The 18,334-nt window shown below is 39.0% G+C and overlaps 1 protein-coding gene and 2 long non-coding RNA genes across 4 annotated transcripts in view; 2 read left to right on the top strand and 1 right to left on the bottom strand.

Annotated features, from left to right (window-relative positions):
• LOC308477424 overlaps nt 1-5,758 on the top strand; it is a 33,453-nt gene extending 27,695 nt beyond the window's left edge. For both annotated transcript variants that reach the window (XR_013986551.1, XR_013986552.1), the window contains one exon: nt 5,548-5,758. This is a non-coding gene — a long non-coding RNA (uncharacterized lncRNA). The remainder of the gene's footprint in view (nt 1-5,547) is intronic.
• Nucleotides 720-18,334, bottom strand: part of SMC3 (structural maintenance of chromosomes 3) — a 31,576-nt gene continuing 13,961 nt past the window's right edge. Inside the window, exons 14-29 of the mRNA XM_081005923.1 lie at nt 16,544-16,647; nt 15,272-15,371; nt 14,643-14,803; nt 12,490-12,631; nt 11,985-12,135; nt 11,426-11,578; nt 10,148-10,299; nt 9,202-9,360; nt 8,658-8,765; nt 8,191-8,299; nt 7,362-7,609; nt 7,060-7,272; nt 6,034-6,225; nt 5,760-5,937; nt 4,684-4,790; nt 720-2,641 (exon numbers count right to left, since the gene is read on the bottom strand). Of these exons, the coding sequence (XP_080862049.1) occupies nt 2,570-2,641; nt 4,684-4,790; nt 5,760-5,937; nt 6,034-6,225; nt 7,060-7,272; nt 7,362-7,609; nt 8,191-8,299; nt 8,658-8,765; nt 9,202-9,360; nt 10,148-10,299; nt 11,426-11,578; nt 11,985-12,135; nt 12,490-12,631; nt 14,643-14,803; nt 15,272-15,371; nt 16,544-16,647 (2,349 nt within the window). The 3' untranslated portion in view covers nt 720-2,569. The remainder of the gene's footprint in view (nt 2,642-4,683; nt 4,791-5,759; nt 5,938-6,033; nt 6,226-7,059; nt 7,273-7,361; nt 7,610-8,190; nt 8,300-8,657; nt 8,766-9,201; nt 9,361-10,147; nt 10,300-11,425; nt 11,579-11,984; nt 12,136-12,489; nt 12,632-14,642; nt 14,804-15,271; nt 15,372-16,543; nt 16,648-18,334) is intronic.
• On the top strand, nt 10,308-11,153 carry LOC308477427. Its single transcript, XR_013986555.1, has 2 exons — nt 10,308-10,838; nt 10,919-11,153. It is a non-coding gene; the product is annotated as an uncharacterized lncRNA (long non-coding RNA).

Below are 18,334 nucleotides of genomic sequence, written 5' to 3'. Positions count from 1 at the left end.
CACTTTATGCCTGCCAGGTTCAATTAATCTCATGTCTGAAATTAGTTTGTCCACCAACATTAAAATTGGTTGTGTTCTGCTCCACAGTCAGTACTTCTAGAACTTGGATATAGAATCTGTGTCCACCCCAGCTCCCATCAGCTCCAGTCAGCACAGCCAATTGTCAGGAATGGTAGTTGTAGTCCAACAAATATGGAGGGCTACTAGTTCCCCTGCACCTCTCCTAAGACATGCACTAGAATTCTGTGTGGTCTACAAGGCTTCTGTGACCAGATATGCAGGGAATCCTTGGCAGATGTGGAAATGGATCCCTGATGACCAAGAGCCTGAAAACAAGGGTAATAAACCATTGTGTAACAACTAACACTTGTCAATACTAAAAACCATCCATTGTGTATTAAGCAAATACTAGTGTGGGGGAACCAGCTCGTTAACAAATATTCAGAGAATGTGTAAAAACCTGGAGAATTTTCGAGCAAAATCCACAGATTCTGAGTTGAGGTGAAGTTGTTATATATTATCTGCTCCTGATAATAGGAATGTCTCCTGTCCTCCGTTTCACAAAAGAATGGAGAACAAAGATTTGAAAATACTCTTGGGCTCACCTCACTATAGTCCAAGAAGTAAGAAATTCCAGGGTCGCAGTGCTTACCCTGGTTTCGTGTTCTCTGGAAAGGAGCTAACTGTAATGCTGTTATCTTACAAAGCCCAAACACTGCTTTCTGACTTTTATTTTTTATTATTAATAATAATAAATTTCTTCACCTGTAAGGGCGAGGGCAGGTTACAACAATTTAAAATACAACATTAAAAACAGTTTAAAACAAAACATGTTGAGCAGATGGGGTGGGGTGGCTGCTCACCTGCCAAGAATGCCACATGCTAATCTACAATAGTGACACTAAGGAAAAATGTTTTTATTGTGCAACAGCTTCAACAATGCAATTTCGTGTTTTTTTAAAAAAGCATTTACTGATCAGCTCCTTAAAAACTGTACTTTGTAAAAAAGAAAGTAAACCTATGCACAGATTTTTAAAACACTTTGAAGTATTAAGAGATTGTTTACTCGAGCAACACTAAATGAAGCCTTGGCTTGCCTCCCTGGCTTGGCATTCTAAAAGTTTTATTTTACAATGCCACCAGCTGCTAGTTTGGCTCTGCCAATAGCAAATAATATATTTTGGATCGCCCATCTGAATCTAGTCAGACATAAACATGGAACTAATCCTACATTGCTTGGCTACTATCCTAAATTACTAGGGGAGGGGGTCAGTATTAAACCAAACTAATATCTTTTTCCTGCTAATGCAGCACAGCTGATGCATCTGAATGGGTTTTTGTTTTTGTTTGCTTGCTTTGTACAATTGAAGATGATCAAGGAAGGTACTTTGAGGTAAATTCTCACATAAGTCTTGCTCTCCAGAGTGCTCCACTTCTGCAATGATATCATGTGTGAAGGATGTAAACCTCTCTCTCTTTGACATGGCTATACTGAAACCTGAAAGGAGGTGACATACTGGTGGAGTCACTCATAGATTGGGATAACTCATGATTTTAATCTTAGATATAATTTGTGGGAGAATCTATATGAATGACCCAGTTGCTGCTGAACTACAGCTTTCATAATCCCTGGCCATTAGCCAACTTTGCTAGCCCTGAAGGGAGTTGTAGTTCAGTAATAACTGGAAGGCCAAAGTTTCCCCACACCTGTTGTAAAACATCTGTAGAATAAGTATGTTGCACTAATACATCAAATTATGTAGAATCAAAATTTCCCACCCCATGTTATCTAGCAATGAAAATGGTAGAAATATGAGATACTTCATTTAACCAGAACAGATGCTCTGCATATAACTAACTTGAAGTGGAGCATGATAGGTGTTCAGAGTTGCATGAGTTCCTAAGCTATAAAACAGAGTAAAGATGATGGAATAGAAAACCTATCTGATTGTGAGGCACCGAAGCCCATGAATCACAAGCAGAAGCTTACATAAAGATTTACAACCAATCTCTGTAACCTATCATGACATCTAAAAAGCCAATGACCTACAAGCCAGGAGTAAATTCATCTATAAGCTCTATTGCCAAATATTGATCTCCATACACATAAACAATCTGCATTCTACATGAAGTGATAGTAGACAGTATAGCAGTTCCCAATATCAAGAACATGTATCTAAATTACAGCATTAAAAACAATTATTTTATTGAAGCTATTTTAAAAAACCATATGAGGCAGTATAAACATTAAAATTGTAACTGGGAAGGAAGAACTGGCATTTAAAACTCCAAAAAGTTAAAACAGCAAAAAAGACACATTAAAAGTACATTTTTAAAGCTACAGGTATAGTATGACGGTAAAATTAACAGGTATTTTATAAAAGAATTTAACAGCACATATGTAAAATGGAATCCAATGTATACAGAAGTCATAATATTCAGATGCTCCATTAACTTATGTTAAAATAGCTTTTGAACAGTCACAATGTATTTCAGATTTTACACAGCTGCCCAGTGTAGAAACAAATATTTTACAGACTTTCCCAACAGGCTAACAGCTCTCTGCCACTTATCCATGAGTAGTATCATCTTCCACAAAGTCTTTGGCCATCTCTGCTGTGATCACATCAATATGACTGACCTAAATCAGAAAAAGAAACACAGTTTTGAAATCAATGAAGATGCTAGCCAACATAACAGCTCCATGGTGTTTATGAAGCACTCTCCCTCTACAGTACTGTAAATTTGTAACTGTGTAATTAATGTATGGGGACACGGGTGGCGCTGTGGGTTAAACCACAGAGCCTAGGACTTGCCGATCAGAAGGTCAGCGGTTCGAATCCCCGCGCCAGGGTGAGCTCCCGTTGCTCAGTCCCTGCTCCTGCCAACCTAGCAGTTCGAAAGCACATCAAAGTGCAAGTAGATAAATAGGAACCGCTCCGGCGGGAAGGTAAACGGTGTTTCCGTGCGCTGCTCTGGTTCGCCAGAAGCGGCTTAGTCATGCTGGCCACATGACCCGGAAGCTGTACGCCGGCTCCCTTGGCCAATAAAGTGAGATGAGCACCGCAACCCCAGAGTCGGCCACGACTGGACCTAATGGTCAGGGGTCCCTTTACCTTTTTTTAATTAATGTATGAGCCAGACAAAATCATTCTACCAAATGTTCCACACACAACTCTCCATTTTGAAAACGTGCAGGAAAATCTCAGCATGCAATACTGCATCCTAAATCCAGCTTCCATTTCTAACCTTTATGCTTGCAAATATGTACAGGCATCATCCCACTTAGACACAATCAACTTGCACGTGACCACAAATATGCACGGTGTCAGGAAATAAAGAGATTAAAACCAGGAAATGGCAGGAGAGAGCTGGAGAGTCCTTGTGGCCAGTGAGGAGACCCTCCCAGGAGCCCTAGGAGGACTTCAGTGAGGGAGGAGGAAGCCCCAAAGAGATGAGAGATACAGCAGGGCTTTGTGTAGGCTGTTCATTCTCCCCACCTAGCAACTGACATGCACAGTAGCACAGCAGCCACTTCTCTGTGCAACCTCCAGTCTCCAGCTGGCCCCAGAACTTTAACTCTAGGTGTGGAGAGAGAGTGACAATGAGATTGCTGGACAGCAGGGGGAAACGGGCATTTGGAGGCTTTTTAGCCCCACTTACAAAATATTTGCTTATGCATGCAGGGCCCCAGAATGTAACCCCAGCATAAGTGGGAAGACCCCTGTATTTGAAAGTGAATGGACACTGCCTTGTGATGTTTCAGAAACTGGAGTGATGAGTGTCAGAACAAGATTTCCATTACTCAGAGCTTTAGAGTCCTGCATACCTGATCCCACCACCTATGAACGGCAAAGGCAGAGCAAAATAATCAGCCAGAGCAATTCAAACCCTGGCTGGGCAGCAGTGCAACACAGTGAAGTGGCAAAGCAACCACTGTATCCACAAGCTTGTCCCTCCCAGGGGCGGGTACAGGCCATCAAGTGAGGCCAGCGGGGCAGCGCTCAAACACCCTGTTTTGAGCATTCATGCCAGTGGTTGTTCTGCCAGCCTGCACTTTCAGTGGAAGAAAAGGGGAGCTCCAAGTTAAGAGAGCTACACTTCACAGTTAGTGGGGCTGTTCTGGGCTGGTGGAGGGTGACCATCCCATCCACACACACCACCCCCAAGTGTGACACATCACGGCTTTGGTCTGCACTCTAAATGACAAGAGTTACGTATTTTATACAAACAGCACAATTCAAACTCTTGGCACAGGATCTTTAATAGAATGGAGTGCATACTCTCCTACTTTTAGACTGTCATCTACAGAAAGCAGCCTAGAAGGAGGACAGCACGTACTTTGTACTAAAAATAATAAAGGTAAAAAATAAAAAAACATCCAGTCATATGTTCTGAAATGTCTGTGTATCTAGACATCTGTGCAGTACTACCCTTGCCTTCAGTCAGTCAAATGAAACTGAAATCTATGCAAACGTTAGCAATCAAGTCACTAGAAATGTGTCAGAGGCCATCGCAGCCTTTAACATAAGCCTGTTGAATTCATGTGCCTTTATTGTTAATGAAGTGATTTATAAGCAAGCTCCAGATTTATTATTTATGGTAGCAGTGTCCCATCATGCTTTGGAGGGACTTCAGCCATTGCCTACAATAATTTATTTAACACGTTTTATAATTGCATACCTTATTTCTGAATTTTACACCATAAAATTTATCAGCAGACTCGAGCAGTTCCGGCCTGAAAGTTGTGGTAATAAACTGAGCATGTTCTGCCAGTTCCATGATCATATCTGGGGAAGTAAAACAAATTTCTCAACGAACATTGAAATAATTTTCCAGGCATTTCTTTAGTGGGTAAGTAATAAAACGCAGCAAGTTCTGGTACATAACAAAGTGTGATATTAAAATGCAAGCAAATTTCAGCAATTGGCTCGAGTGGGCATCACATGACTATTCTGCAAACTGTCATAGGAGCTTGATTTGGTCAGCATTTGATTCATCATGTATGGAATAAATGTGGAAGGACTTGGAAGAAATATATAATTGGGAATATACCAGTCAAGAAATCAAAGGGTAACTCCATCTTCCTGGCTGCTGCACTGCTCTTTTGTCATTCCAGAAAATGTGCCAGAGCAGGTTTGGGGCTGCCACTATGAAAACTTTTCCAAGGTTGATGGAAGCAGTAGCAATAAGGCTTGGTTGAAGAAGAATGCTTTTGCCTGGTATCTAAATATATATATAATGAAGGCACCAGACTAATCTCCCTGGGGAGAGTATTCCACAAACAGGGAGCTGCTGCAGGAAAGACCCATTCTCATGTTGCCATCCTCTGGATGTCATGTAGAGGAGGCACACTAAGAAGGGCCCCAGGTTGGTTTATAAGGTTTACACATCTTAATAAAGCCAGATTACCTTCTAGAAGTCATACTCTGCCTTACTATTACAATGTCATTCCCATCAGTGAGACCCAGACATATCTGGGGAATCCACAGAGCTAGGTAACTGGTCAACTTGAAGTGGCAAATATCTCCGTGTTCTTTCCTTTAGCTACAGTGAAACAGCCAACCTTGTTCCCAAGAAGCATAACAGCAGTTCACTTCTGTACCCCAGAGGACAGCCACAAGACACACATATGTCATATTAAGCACCTATAGTGAAACTATAATCCCAATTATTTTTATTATGAGCTTTCTTTGTAATTGCAATTAGAGAAGTAATATGTAGCACTGTGTTAAACAATAAAATACCCAAGACTCTACCTGAAACTGCCTTTCTATGCTGGGCATCTAGGGCTTGATCAATTTCATCAAAGAGGTAAAACGGCGCAGGGTCACATTTCTGGATAGCAAAAATTAAGGCTAGAGCCACAAGTGACTTCTGTCCACCAGAAAGCTGCTGCATCTCTCTCATTTCACCTTGCTTGCCAGTAAATGACACCTGCAGGAACAATGAAAGATTAGTTACTGCTAATTCTTAAGCATTACCATAATAGAATTTGTGGTCATGAGAGTGCAAGGTAAAATATTCCATTACCCTAATCCCAACTCCAGTGAACTGGTCTACAGAAGGAACACTGCTTTGAGATCCTGATCCCTTTTCACTCTCAGCACCACCTTCACCTTCATCTTGAGACTGACTGCCTTCCACATCACCTTTCTTCATCACGAGTGTAGCTTTCCCCCCAGGCACCAGCTTCTGAAAGACTTCACTGAAGTTCTTTGAGACCTTGAGAAAAGTGTAATTCATTCCATATTAATCTTTGCACAAATAACCTGAAGGCTTTTTCTGACAGACAAATATTTCTGACAGAAAAAATATAGTAATTTAAAAGGATTTCAAAAGCTACTTTGGTAAAGTATTGCCATAAGAGTTCATCCTAGAAAATCACATCCCATCCCATCACCCGATTAAAGAAGTACTCTAATAATTGCTGATTCAGTGTTTCCAAAGCGCACTAAACACAATAAAGTAGCAAACTGGTGCTTGCTACTGGCGCTTGTGGCAAAACAAAAAACTTGAATGACAAAAGACTGGGGACTGTATGGGTTGGCTCCCTGTATGTGTATAAGGGCTCTATGCTTGCAACAACATATGTACACAAAGCTCCTCCATGTGTGCACAGGGGTGGGGATAGAGAATCTGGGTGGCTCAGGAGCCCTTCTCTTGTGTAGAGCACTGATATGCAAGCAGTCTTTTCACACATGCACCAAACGCCAATACTGCAGTTGGTGGGGTCAAGGGCAGGTTTATCCTGTATCAAACTCATAGCAATTGTGGTAAACGTAGTACAGTATAAAAAATTTCTAGCACCTACAAATATTTACAATCCAGTTAGAATCTAGTCTGAGACATGTGCCTCTGTTAGGACCTTTTCATAGAGTGAATAAGTTCTTGCTAAGATTTCAGTAACCTCAGTTTGCTTGTCAAAATAAAACCAGGTGACAATTTATGAACTTTACAAATATGAACACATGCAAAATACATAATACAATTGTTTCCAACATGCAATTCAAAGCATGTCAAACAGCCTTGTCACTCACAATGGGTGCCAAATAATACCTGTTTGAATGTCAGCTGGATAGCTTCATATTTTCTGAGTTCAAGGACATTCATCAACTCCATGATGGACTTGTAGCCCCTGTCCAACTCTTCTTGTCGTTTTATCAACTTCTCCTTCTGCTCTGAGAAGTTCACAAACTGATCTAGAGCTTTTTTATTGACATGACTGTATTTTTTCAGTTCTGTGTTGCATTGTTCCAGTTTGCGAAATAGCTGTATAAAAGAATTGAGAAAATCCATCAGAGCACGGTATGAACCACCACTCACTGTCTCTGGAGATGAGCACTCAACACTTTTGTTACCTGCTTCAGGCTCAAAGTCTGGTATTTTTCGAACGCTTCCTGGGGAAGTGATCCCAATTCCCTGATTTTCTTCATACACTCCTCTTTCTTCTTCAGAAGCATGCCTTGCCGGTTAGTCATTTTTTCAAGCTCTTTTGTGTCATGATTAATGGCATCCATGTGCTCTTTCTCCATGTTCTTCCAGCGCTCCATGCTTTTTTGGAGTTCTTTGATTCCTGCTTCTGTTTTATCAATTGAATTGTCCAGATCTAGTATAACAAATCAAAGAATAGTATAAAAACATATAGTTGAAATTGAGCCTTACAACTTGATATACAAAGAAAATGCAGAACATTGATAAATCTTTATTAATAATATCTATGATTTTAAAATATAACCAGAAAAGGGTGGGAATGTACTCTGGAATGTTGTTAATAAACTCCCAAAGGTGATGAAGAACAAGACAACAAAATCCAGATGTGCCAGTATAAAGAAATAAAGGTATGTAAAGATTATGTCAAGCACAGCATCCACTACAACTTCTAGCAGCAGCTTCAGAAAGAAGCCATGGAATCCATTGCACTAAGGGAGTCCAATAAGGTTTTATAGTTTGTATCCTTCTGGAGGGCTTAATGGGAAGCACAGCTAATGTGTCCAGACTTGTGCTACCAGTTCTAGTTATTCTTTATCCTTCTTTGTGCTATTTGTACTGTGTACTCTTTGAACATGATTTCATTTCAGTGTTATAAACTTTGTTAAGTTAATTGTTCTTGGAATACTTTAAGTTAACTGTATTTTAGAGTATTTTAATAAAATATACTAGATATGACGCCTTCTCTTGATTACCAACCTTCTGAGCGTGCCAGCGTATCTTTCACTCGTTTGTTGATAGCCTCAAGCTCTGATGTTGTTGCTGTAAGAACAGTGCCACCTTCTGTCTCTCTCAGCTCATTCAGTTCCTAAAAATGCAAAATGTTAACAGCATGCAAGTTCAGCCGATGCAAATAAGGAAACTATACTACATAGAAGAGGTTACTTTTCATGGTTTACAATATATTATTGAATAGCTCATTTTTATAATTGATTAGAAATATATAGACTGCAGCTTCACCCCAAAAATTGCATAAAGAGAATTTATATTTGTGTCATCATAGGATTCTCCAAAATTTGTTGAATGTTGGCAGTTCAATAAATAAATATTACGTGAACATCCACTAACTTAGAGACACACCAGTAAATACCGAGTCACTGTGATGATTTTAAAATAGTTTTTAAAAAAATGTTAAGAATGGAGTGGATCAAAATAAAATATCTTACTTGTTCAACTTGGTCTAAGCGCTTTCTCAAATTCTCATTGAGATAAGTCTCGACTCGTGTGATGATCCCCTCAAGCTTGATCCTTTCATTCAAAAGCTGTCTGTTTTCCTATAAACCAAGAAATACATACGGATATACAAAAACAACTAAATATTGTTGCCTGATTGTTTTAAAAAATAATTTTATTTCACAATATTTATACATCGCTTTATGTTACTAAAACCTCAAAGTGGTTTACCAAACTAAAATTATCAAATTAAACAGTTTTACTGGTATTTCATTAAATGCTTTATGCTCTCCACTATTTACATACATGTTTTATAAGTACATTCTAGCAAGCCCACTGAAATCTATGGGCATGCATTGATTTCAGTGGATCAGCTCTATGAATGATGAATGTTGGTATCACACTATTTTTGCTACCAAATGAAAAGGTAGTAAAGGTAGAAAGTGGGGAAGGGAATAGTTCTGAACAAGCTTTTGTAAATAATTTACCAACATTCTTAATCACAGCAATTTTATTTTTCATTTTAAGTGTCCTTACTTGCTGTAGCTGTCGGATCTCATCATTAAGTGCATCAACTCGTTTCTGGTCCTCTAAACTGAGCTGCGACAACAGGTCTGTCCCCAGTTCTGCTTTTAAAGACTCCCGGGTTGATTCCATAGCATGTAAACTTGCCTCCAAACTTTGTAAGCTTCGTTGCTGAAGAAAAAATTAAATGTGAGTATCATGAAAGCAGCCTTGCAATTTATCTAATTATGTGACCTAGCAGCAAATGCCATATAAAAAAGGCTTAAACGCAATAAGCAACTACAGTGATCTCACTCATATATGTACCTACTCAGAAGTAAAATCATACTCTGCAGCCTTAGGGACTCTCAGGGAATATGAAACTGGACTGAGAAATAATCATAAGCATTACTATTACTATCACTTGCTTCATTCCTTTTTTAAAAACCAGTTAATCTACTGGATAGCACACTGAACAATCCAGATAATGAAAGTATAATCTGCTGTGCAGGAAGAGCAATCAAAGCCCTTGAACTGTCATGCTGGAGGGTGTTTGGATGGAGCGGAGCGGACTGCTGCTGGGGAAGCTCCACCATCAGGGGAATGCTCACTTGTAAGCACAGGATCTGCTGGATCCTGAGCAGGCCCTACCGCTGTCATAAGATGGCAATTAGCATAATTCAGCAAAGGAACTGAACTAGCAAAGGGGCGTTTTTTTCCTGCTGCTGACATGACTGGCACAAGTGACTGGGCTGTGGATGCACCAGTGGTTGCTCTATTCCATTAAACCAGCCACTGCGAGTCAAGTGTTAGGATTATAGTTATATCTGTTGATAGCTCAATCAGTAGAGAAATAGATTCTTAATCTCAGGGCTGTGAGTTCAAGCCCCACGTTGAGCAAAATATTCCTGTATTGCAGAGAGTTGGGCTAGATGACCCTCGTGATCCCTTCCAACTCTACAAATCTATGATCCCATACCTTGGGCATAAATGTTTTTTCTGACTGCTGTCTCTTCTCTTTCAACATTTTCATCTCCGATAAGATGCTGTCTCTGGAAGCTTTGAATTTTCTTTGTTGGGTTTCAATCTGCTGCATCTGATTCATTAGCTGATCAATTTCATTATTAATCCATGCAGTGTGCTAAGGAAAAATTCTGATCATCATGTACATTATGAATGATATAAAATCAGTATGTTGTTGGTCTTAAAAAATGAATCCTTTTACAGCAATGAAGGCTGTTTACAAATCATAGCATATTAACATGACAAAAATACTACATGCCACAACCTTCTATAAACAAATGCAAGTTACAGTATGGCTGAAAATTGTACTTACAAGCTAATCACCTACCAGACTTGACCACAAACCCAGCAAAAACAATCTCATGTGCACTTTTTGAGCAAAGCTGCTGGCATATTTCTTCAGTTTCTACAACGCTACTGGTGAAGAGCTACTCTCTGCAAATATACGGTTAAGACCCCTTTTTCTGTTCTTCTTGGCCAAGCAAATCTTGACTGATTCTCGGCAGCAGAATATACCTACACTACTTTTTCTTAACAACAACCAGCCCTTCTGAACAGTGACCAAAGCATAAGAACGTAAGAAGAGCCTGCTGGATCAGGCCAGTGGCCCATCTAGTCCAGCAACCTGTTCTTACAGTGGCTGAACGGTTGCCTGTCAGAAACCAGCAAGCAGGATTTGACCACAAGAGCACTCTCCCCTCTGTGGTTTCCAGCAACTGGTATTCAGAAGCATTGGAGGAAGAGCATAACCATCATGGCCAGGAACCACTGACAGCCCTTTCCTTCATGAATTTGGCCACTGCTCTTAAAACCACCCAAGTTCATGGCCATCACTGCCTCCTGTGGGAGTGAGTTCCACAGTTTAACCATGTGTTGCATGAAGAAGTAGTTTCTTTTATACATCTTGAATCTTCCTACACTGATTCATTGGTTGTTCATGAGTTCTAGTGTCATGAGACGGGGGGGGGGGGACCCCCACTTTTCTCTATCTACTTTCTCCATGCCAGGGTTAATTTTATAAACTTCTATTATGTCATCTCTTACTCGCCTTCATGCAGAAGACAAATGCATGTACACTGAGAGACATACAAAACTACCAACAGCATTCACACACTATTTGTACCTCAGTTATCCATTCTCTTACACACAATGCAGTTATTTTACTGAGAAACAGGCAAATAAGCAATCCCACCAACAACATCCTCCCCATATGAACAAGCACTATGAAGGATATTTTCAATGTTTCTTCGCAGGTTTTCATTGAGCTTTGCTTCAAGTTCTCCTAGTTCTTCTTCCACCTTTCTTACATCTTTCTGCAGTTCAAGTCGAGACTTTCTTGTGTCATAATAACCCCCAGTCAAAGCCCCTCGGTGGCTGACTTGATCACCTGGGGGTGGGGAATATATTTGTGAAGAATAGATGCTAATCTGATGTAGGGCAGGTGAGTGTGACTTGGCTGAAATGGCCCTGCCAGCCAAGTTGAAAGGCCTAGAAGAACTAGTTAGGCCTATGGGCTGGAGATTCCCCTTTTGCTACTTTAAAATTATTATTAACACTTAATGAAAAACATTTACAGCTCTACCTAAGTTATTCTAAGAATCAAGCAATTACATTTGTATGAACTGGCCTTTTCAATATATAGCCAGAACAGGGTTTGGGAGAGAACTAGTATGCAACAAATTCAGCTTATCAGAACACAATGAATTATATATGCTTTGTTGAATTGCTGACAAAGAGCCAAGTAAACGGTGAAATCCCTTTCCTTTGCAAATAAAACTGAACCAAAGTCATACCTTCCAGAGTAATACAATCCATAGTAAAAGCTCTGGCCAGCTGGGTAGACACTTCCATACTACGACAAATAAGAGTCTTTCCAAAAACATGCTTGAAGGCTTTATCAAATCTTGGATTGTATCTTAGTTTACTGATCATAGGAATAGCATCCTGAAAGCAAGAATATTACACAGTTAAAAAGAAGTACAAGAGTACTGCATTTATTTTCAGGTACAAAATGTATACTATAAAAAAACCAACCTGGTATCAAAAATACAAATAATTGAAATGTAGACTATAATAATCTAGAATGTAAGTAAATCACACAACAATTCCCTTAAATTAAAGGAAAATAACCTGGCTAAAAGACAGATTTAGAACGGCAACATGCAGGGACATATGAAATACAGGTTGCATCCACCTTTGCAATCATTTTATTTGTGGCCAGAATAGCACTGAAATGATTACAAGTATGTAGGCCTAGCAGGACAATTTGCTATTTAAAGAAAACGACGGCAGACTCACATTGGTTTCAGGGTATGCAGTATCTCTAACATCCAGCTTGTTCAGAGGCAGAAAAGTTACTTCTCCAGGTAGATTCATTTTATTGAACTCCATTAATATCTTGGTACTAACTTCATCAGAATCTACAATATGATAAAAAAGCCTAACATGAAAAGAGAGAGAACAAAGTTGAATGAATGAATGAATGTTTTATCTTAAATTAAAACTGCATTGTCTCCCCTCCTACATGCCATCAAGCACTACCAAGAAAAAAATCCTATGGAATCAAAAAGTTTTATGCACTTTTAAAGCTTTCACTGCTAGGCCGTATCGCTGCTATAAAAATGAATGTATTGCCTAGAATGCTGTTTCTGTTTCAAACATTGCAAATTTTGGACAAAATGGACTGTTTCAAGAAGTGGCAGAGAGACATTTCTAGATTTGTCTGGCAGGGCAAGAAGCCTAGAATAAAATTCAAAATACTAATGGGTGCAAAAGAAAGAGGTGGATTTGCCCTGCCAGACCTTAAACTTTATTATGAATCAGCAGCTTTTTGCTGGTTGAAAGAATGGCTGCTTCTGGAAAACACAGACATTTTGGACTTAGAAGGTTTTAACAATGTATTTGGGTGGCATGCATACTTGTGGTATGATAAGGTCAAAGCACATAAAGCATTTAAAAACCATATTGTCAGGAAAGCATTGTTTAATGTTTGGATAAGATATAAGGATCTACTTCAAAATAAAACTCCAAGATGGCTGTCACCGATGGAAGCGAAGGCTCTGAAAAAGCTCAATATGGAGGCCAAATGGCCGAAATATTGGGAAATTCTGGAACAAGAGGGAGATAAACTGAAATTGCAGAGTTTTGAAAAACTAAAAAATAAAGTGCGAGATTGGCTTCATTATTATCAGATAATGGAGGCATACAATCTGGACAAGAAAATTGGCTTCCAGGTGGAAAAATCAAAATTGGAAACAGAACTGTTAGATCCCAAAACTAAGAATTTGTCAAGAATGTATAACTTGCTGTTGAAATGGAATACTCAAGATGAAACAGTAAAATCTGCTATGATTAAATGGGCACAAGATGTTGGACATAACATAATGATGGCTGACTGGGAACAGTTATGGACCACAGGTATGAAGTTCACGGCATGTAATGCCTTAAGAGAGAATATTATGAAAATGATATACAGGTGGTACATGACACCAGTCAAGCTTGCAAAAATCTATCATTTGCCCGACAATAAATGTTGGAAATGTAAAGAAACTGAAGGTACATTCTTTCACCCTTGGTGGACGTGCCCAAGGATTAAGGCTTTCTGGGAGATGATTTATACTGAAATGAAAAGGGTATTTAAATATACCTTTCTGAAGAAACCAGAGGCCTTTCTCCTGGGCATGGTCGGCCAAATGGTGCCAAAGAAGGACAGAACTTTCTTTATGTATGCTACAACAGCAGCAAGAATACTTATTGCAAAGTATTGGAAGACACAAGATCTACCCACTCTGGAAGAATGGCAGATGAAGGTGATGGACTACATGGAATTGGCGGAAATGACTGGCAGAATCCGAGACCAGGGTGAAGAGTCGGTGGAAGAAGATTGGAAGAAATTTAAAGACTATTTACAGAAAAATTGTAAAATTAATGAATGTTAGAATGATGTCAGAATGAAATTAAGTGGTTCTAGCAGCAATGTCATAAAGGTGTATGAAAAAATGGCTGGTTAATAGGTGAAAATTTAAAGCTATAATATATTAAGTTAAAGGACTAAGACAAAAACAAAGAGGGAAAGGAATTGCTGAATTAACCAATTGAACCGGAATACAAAAAAGGGAGGTGAGCGGAGGTCAGGAAAGCAAGGAAATGAAATGTAAGATACGAGAGGATAAATTTGTTTCTAAGTGTTCTTTCTATATTTTTTTTATACTTTGCATTTTGTATGTTTTTTCTCTTTTTTTCTATATTTTTCATTGTCTTTTATGTAATTTTTTGTTTTTGAAATCTCAATAAATATCATTTAAAAAAAAACAACAAAAAGTTTTATGCACTAATATTTATTAGAAAAATGCCCAATTCACCATTTTATGTGCTAGCAGACAATGGTTTATAGTTAATATGTTCACATTAAACATTTCTACAGGAAAAAAGCCTAGTAATCAGAACTATACCTGTTTCCTGCAGTAACTTCAACACAGGTGTAGAAAGCAGGCTCACACTCAAAGTTATTCATTACTATTCCATGATAGCCATTCTGAACATGTTGGTTAATGCCTTTGCGACGGAAATGCTCCAAGACTTTGTTTATGCTGTCAATGCCATTTAGAATAGCCTGTCATAATAAAGCAGAATTACTTGAGCTTCCTATACTTTGTGGAAATAGGGTAAACCCCATCTCTATTTCTCTCTCTCTCTCTAAGGATTTCCTCCACTTTTAGTTATCTTCAGTTTTATACCAACAGGGCAAAGTTATGCAATGATCATTATAATGCACACAACACTGAATCCATTATTTGTTCAGACAAGCATAGCTACTGAAGTTTAAGTATAGGGCAACTGTATGCACTTAAGCAAGTGATTGGTGACCACAGAAGCTAATTTAAAAAAACACAGTTTGGTTTGTATTTGTGACTTGGTAAGTCATAAATACTTGTTTTAATACAAATGAATTTGTCTTTAGGCAGTTTTGATTTTTACTTCTGGCCTGACCATTCCCCACAAAATTCTTCAGAAAGAAAAAGAACTATATTAGTTACTGAAAATCTCTATCATAATTATGACAGCATGCTATGACTCTCACCTTTCCTGTTGCTGCTCTAAGAAGCTGCTGCTTCTTTTCCAAGTCCTCCCGTTTTGCAGCAAGAGCTTGCTGTTCTGCATTCTCTTCTCTCCACAAGTAACTGAAAAAATAGTACACTTCCATATTACAAAACATATCTTCAAGGAAAAACAGAATAAAATACCAGATCAAGGTAGTGGTATTACAAGGTCTCTAATAACCTTGTCCTAATCTAAAGCTTTCCGCAAGCATTTTTTAACGCTATTAACTCTTTTGTTAAATCTCTTCTACAGTGTATAGCTCCTCAAACTGATTTATTATCCCTAACAAGAAGAGACAATATGTAACATATCTCTTAAAGTATCACTCCTTTTTTCTAACACAGCAAAAATCCTTGCCACCAAGATTGGAGAACAAAAAATTAGATACACAGTACTTCATGCAAGCCCCCTGCCTCCAGGTTTCACATTTTGGGAAATTTAGAATATTTTTGAAATAGCTGGAGTACTAAAAGAAGTGCAAGGGAAAGTTGGAGAACAGCCATCATATGTAGGAACCTGGAATTAAACAGAATTAAAAACCAGGCCCTAATTGCTAGAATCCATGAATGAGGTTCCCTCTGATGGTAAAACAGTGCTTACACATTCTCAAACATTTCTCCAGAACTATCATGGCTATAATCTCTGGAAATTTTGAAAGCTCAGATTCCCAGGAAGCTATATTCCACTCCATAATTGTTTCCATCTCAACACAGATTTTATGAGTCAACTCCATGGGCTGGAGTATAACAGTGCCTATACTAATAAGATGACAGAAGTTCAAGCACTGCTATAATCTTTGCTTCCAGGTACAGTGCACTCTTCTGGTACATGGATGAATCCAACTGGTCCCCTTCCACTGACAGAAGGGATTTTGATTCATAAGTTGTGTGCACTAACATTCGAGGATGAGTGATTTTTTTTCAGTCCCTCTTCCCTTCTGCAACTCCCAGTAACCTGCTAAAACCAGCTCCATAAAGTTGAAAGACCCTTCAGAACAATGTCGAAGGTGGCACGGGGACTGCAGGAGTCATCAGTAATAACAGTGTTTCCTCCTTTTTTATTACCAAACATCTCTATTGGAACAAAAGCCCTATCCTGAGTGTGAGGGCCCCCAATGGATGGTACCCTATACCAATAAAAGTTAAACAATGAAACCATATTTATTAATGTCTGAGTAATCAATATTTATATACATCACTGTACATATTCGCACAACATAGGTTAGGTCAACCCTTAAAAAAAAAATACTAACTTTCTCTCACTCTGTAGTTCATCTTTTTTGTTCTTCACTTCATAGTATTTTCTGTCCAGTTCTTCAACACGAGCTTTCACTTCATTAAGATCCTGATCCAGTTTCTAATGCATAAAAGAAGGTATTTTAAAATTCAGCATCTCATGATTTTAATTGACTCCAATACATTTTGTTCCCTTAAGCGGCAGAATTATGTTCAGAATAAAATAAAAGATCCTATTTACAGCTTGTAGAGAACATTGATAAGAAACTAAAGCTACAACTGAGCAATTTAGATTTTTGGCTACTTTCAGCATAGGGTACATTTGACTACAAAGATAGAACAGTCATATTTGACAATTGCTTGGAAGGTTTTCATTCACGGCTCAAGCCCATGCGAACAGCGAGGTGATATGGAGTATGCTCTTTATATTGTACTGGCCCCACATACTCCAGATCCATTTTACATCTGCACATTTAATGAGCCCAGGTCCAACCTGTACAATCTTTGCTCTGCAACCCGCCCCCCCCCCCATTCAACATGTCCTATGCATGGAAAAATGAGAGACCAGGTTAAGGGGTTAGTAGTTTATATGAGGCAGGATTGGGCAGTAGAGTTCCAAACTCACACTGCATGTCTTCTAAAAATATTCAGGAAACAGGATGACAAAATATAGGGTTGAACTTGTAGCTTACTTAATTATACCATAATTACACCTCCAGTTTTTAAAAACAAAATCATAGAACTTAAGATAATGGGTTACATCTAACAGGGAGTTCACACAAGGTAGCTCACACAAGGAGAACTTGCCATTTCTTCTCCTCACCACTCCCCCCCCCCCAAAAAAATGTATTCAAAAGTTACAATACATTTTCTATCAACATATCCCCTCCACAGACACCTCTGTGATGGTGATGGCATTAAACTATGCTGCTCTTCTTCAATAAAAGAGAAAAAGGGAGACCAGATCGTGTCAAAGGTCTCTTTTTTTGAGATGCCTTTGATTAGTCACCAACGGTATGCCTCCTCCCCACCGATTCCTAGGTGTCATGACCTGGGACCCAGATGGATGTTGTGGCCTAGGACGTATGTCAGAACCCATAGCAAGCACACCTATGCTCACACCCTCTGTCACAGAACACATCTCTGATACTGTACACAAGTGACCCAGCTTCCTAAGTGCTGAGGCTGCTTAAACACGTTATCACAGCCACAACCACAACTGTCCTGTAATGGAAATGTACTGGAAATATAGCCACCTCTCTCCTGCCTGCTTATTTTGCAAGGAATTCAGTGCTGTCTTGGCCTTGAAGCTTGGATAGCTTGCTAATTTTCCCTGCAACCCCCATCTGAGAATAGAAGCTGCATTTTTGTCTTTTTGCTAACAAGCAGTGTCTCTCTTATCAGCTTCCAAAGCAGAGAAAAGCAAGCTAACCTTGGTAGATCTTCTAAGAAGAGAAGCAGTACATTCTTCTTACCCAGATTAGGCTTCATGTAACAGATAGCAGAAAGGCTGGCAGCATAGAATGCAACATTTGTATGAGTCAATAGTAAATTTATTTTCTTTGCTTAGAACTATGGTACTGCACAGTACGTAGGAGCATGTCTTGAGCATGCGTAGAGATAGCCAATTAGGATGGCTTAAGCTTCTGTCATAAATGCACTCTTTTCTATAAAATTATTAAAGTTTTCTGCACCCTTTGTTTGGGGTTCCAGCTTTTCAGAGATATCTACTGGGGCCTCTAGATTTATGTTGCAGCAACAAATATGAACTCCTTCCACGTGCTGAGTTTGTCTTCTTTTGGCTGAAG

The sequence above is a fragment of the Podarcis pityusensis genome (genome assembly GCF_964106645.2).
Source record: "Podarcis pityusensis genome assembly, chromosome: 5".
In the NCBI taxonomy this organism is placed as follows: domain Eukaryota; kingdom Metazoa; phylum Chordata; class Lepidosauria; order Squamata; family Lacertidae; genus Podarcis; species Podarcis pityusensis.
Note: the sequence above shows the minus strand (reverse complement) of the source record. Positions and strands in the feature narration are given on the sequence as shown.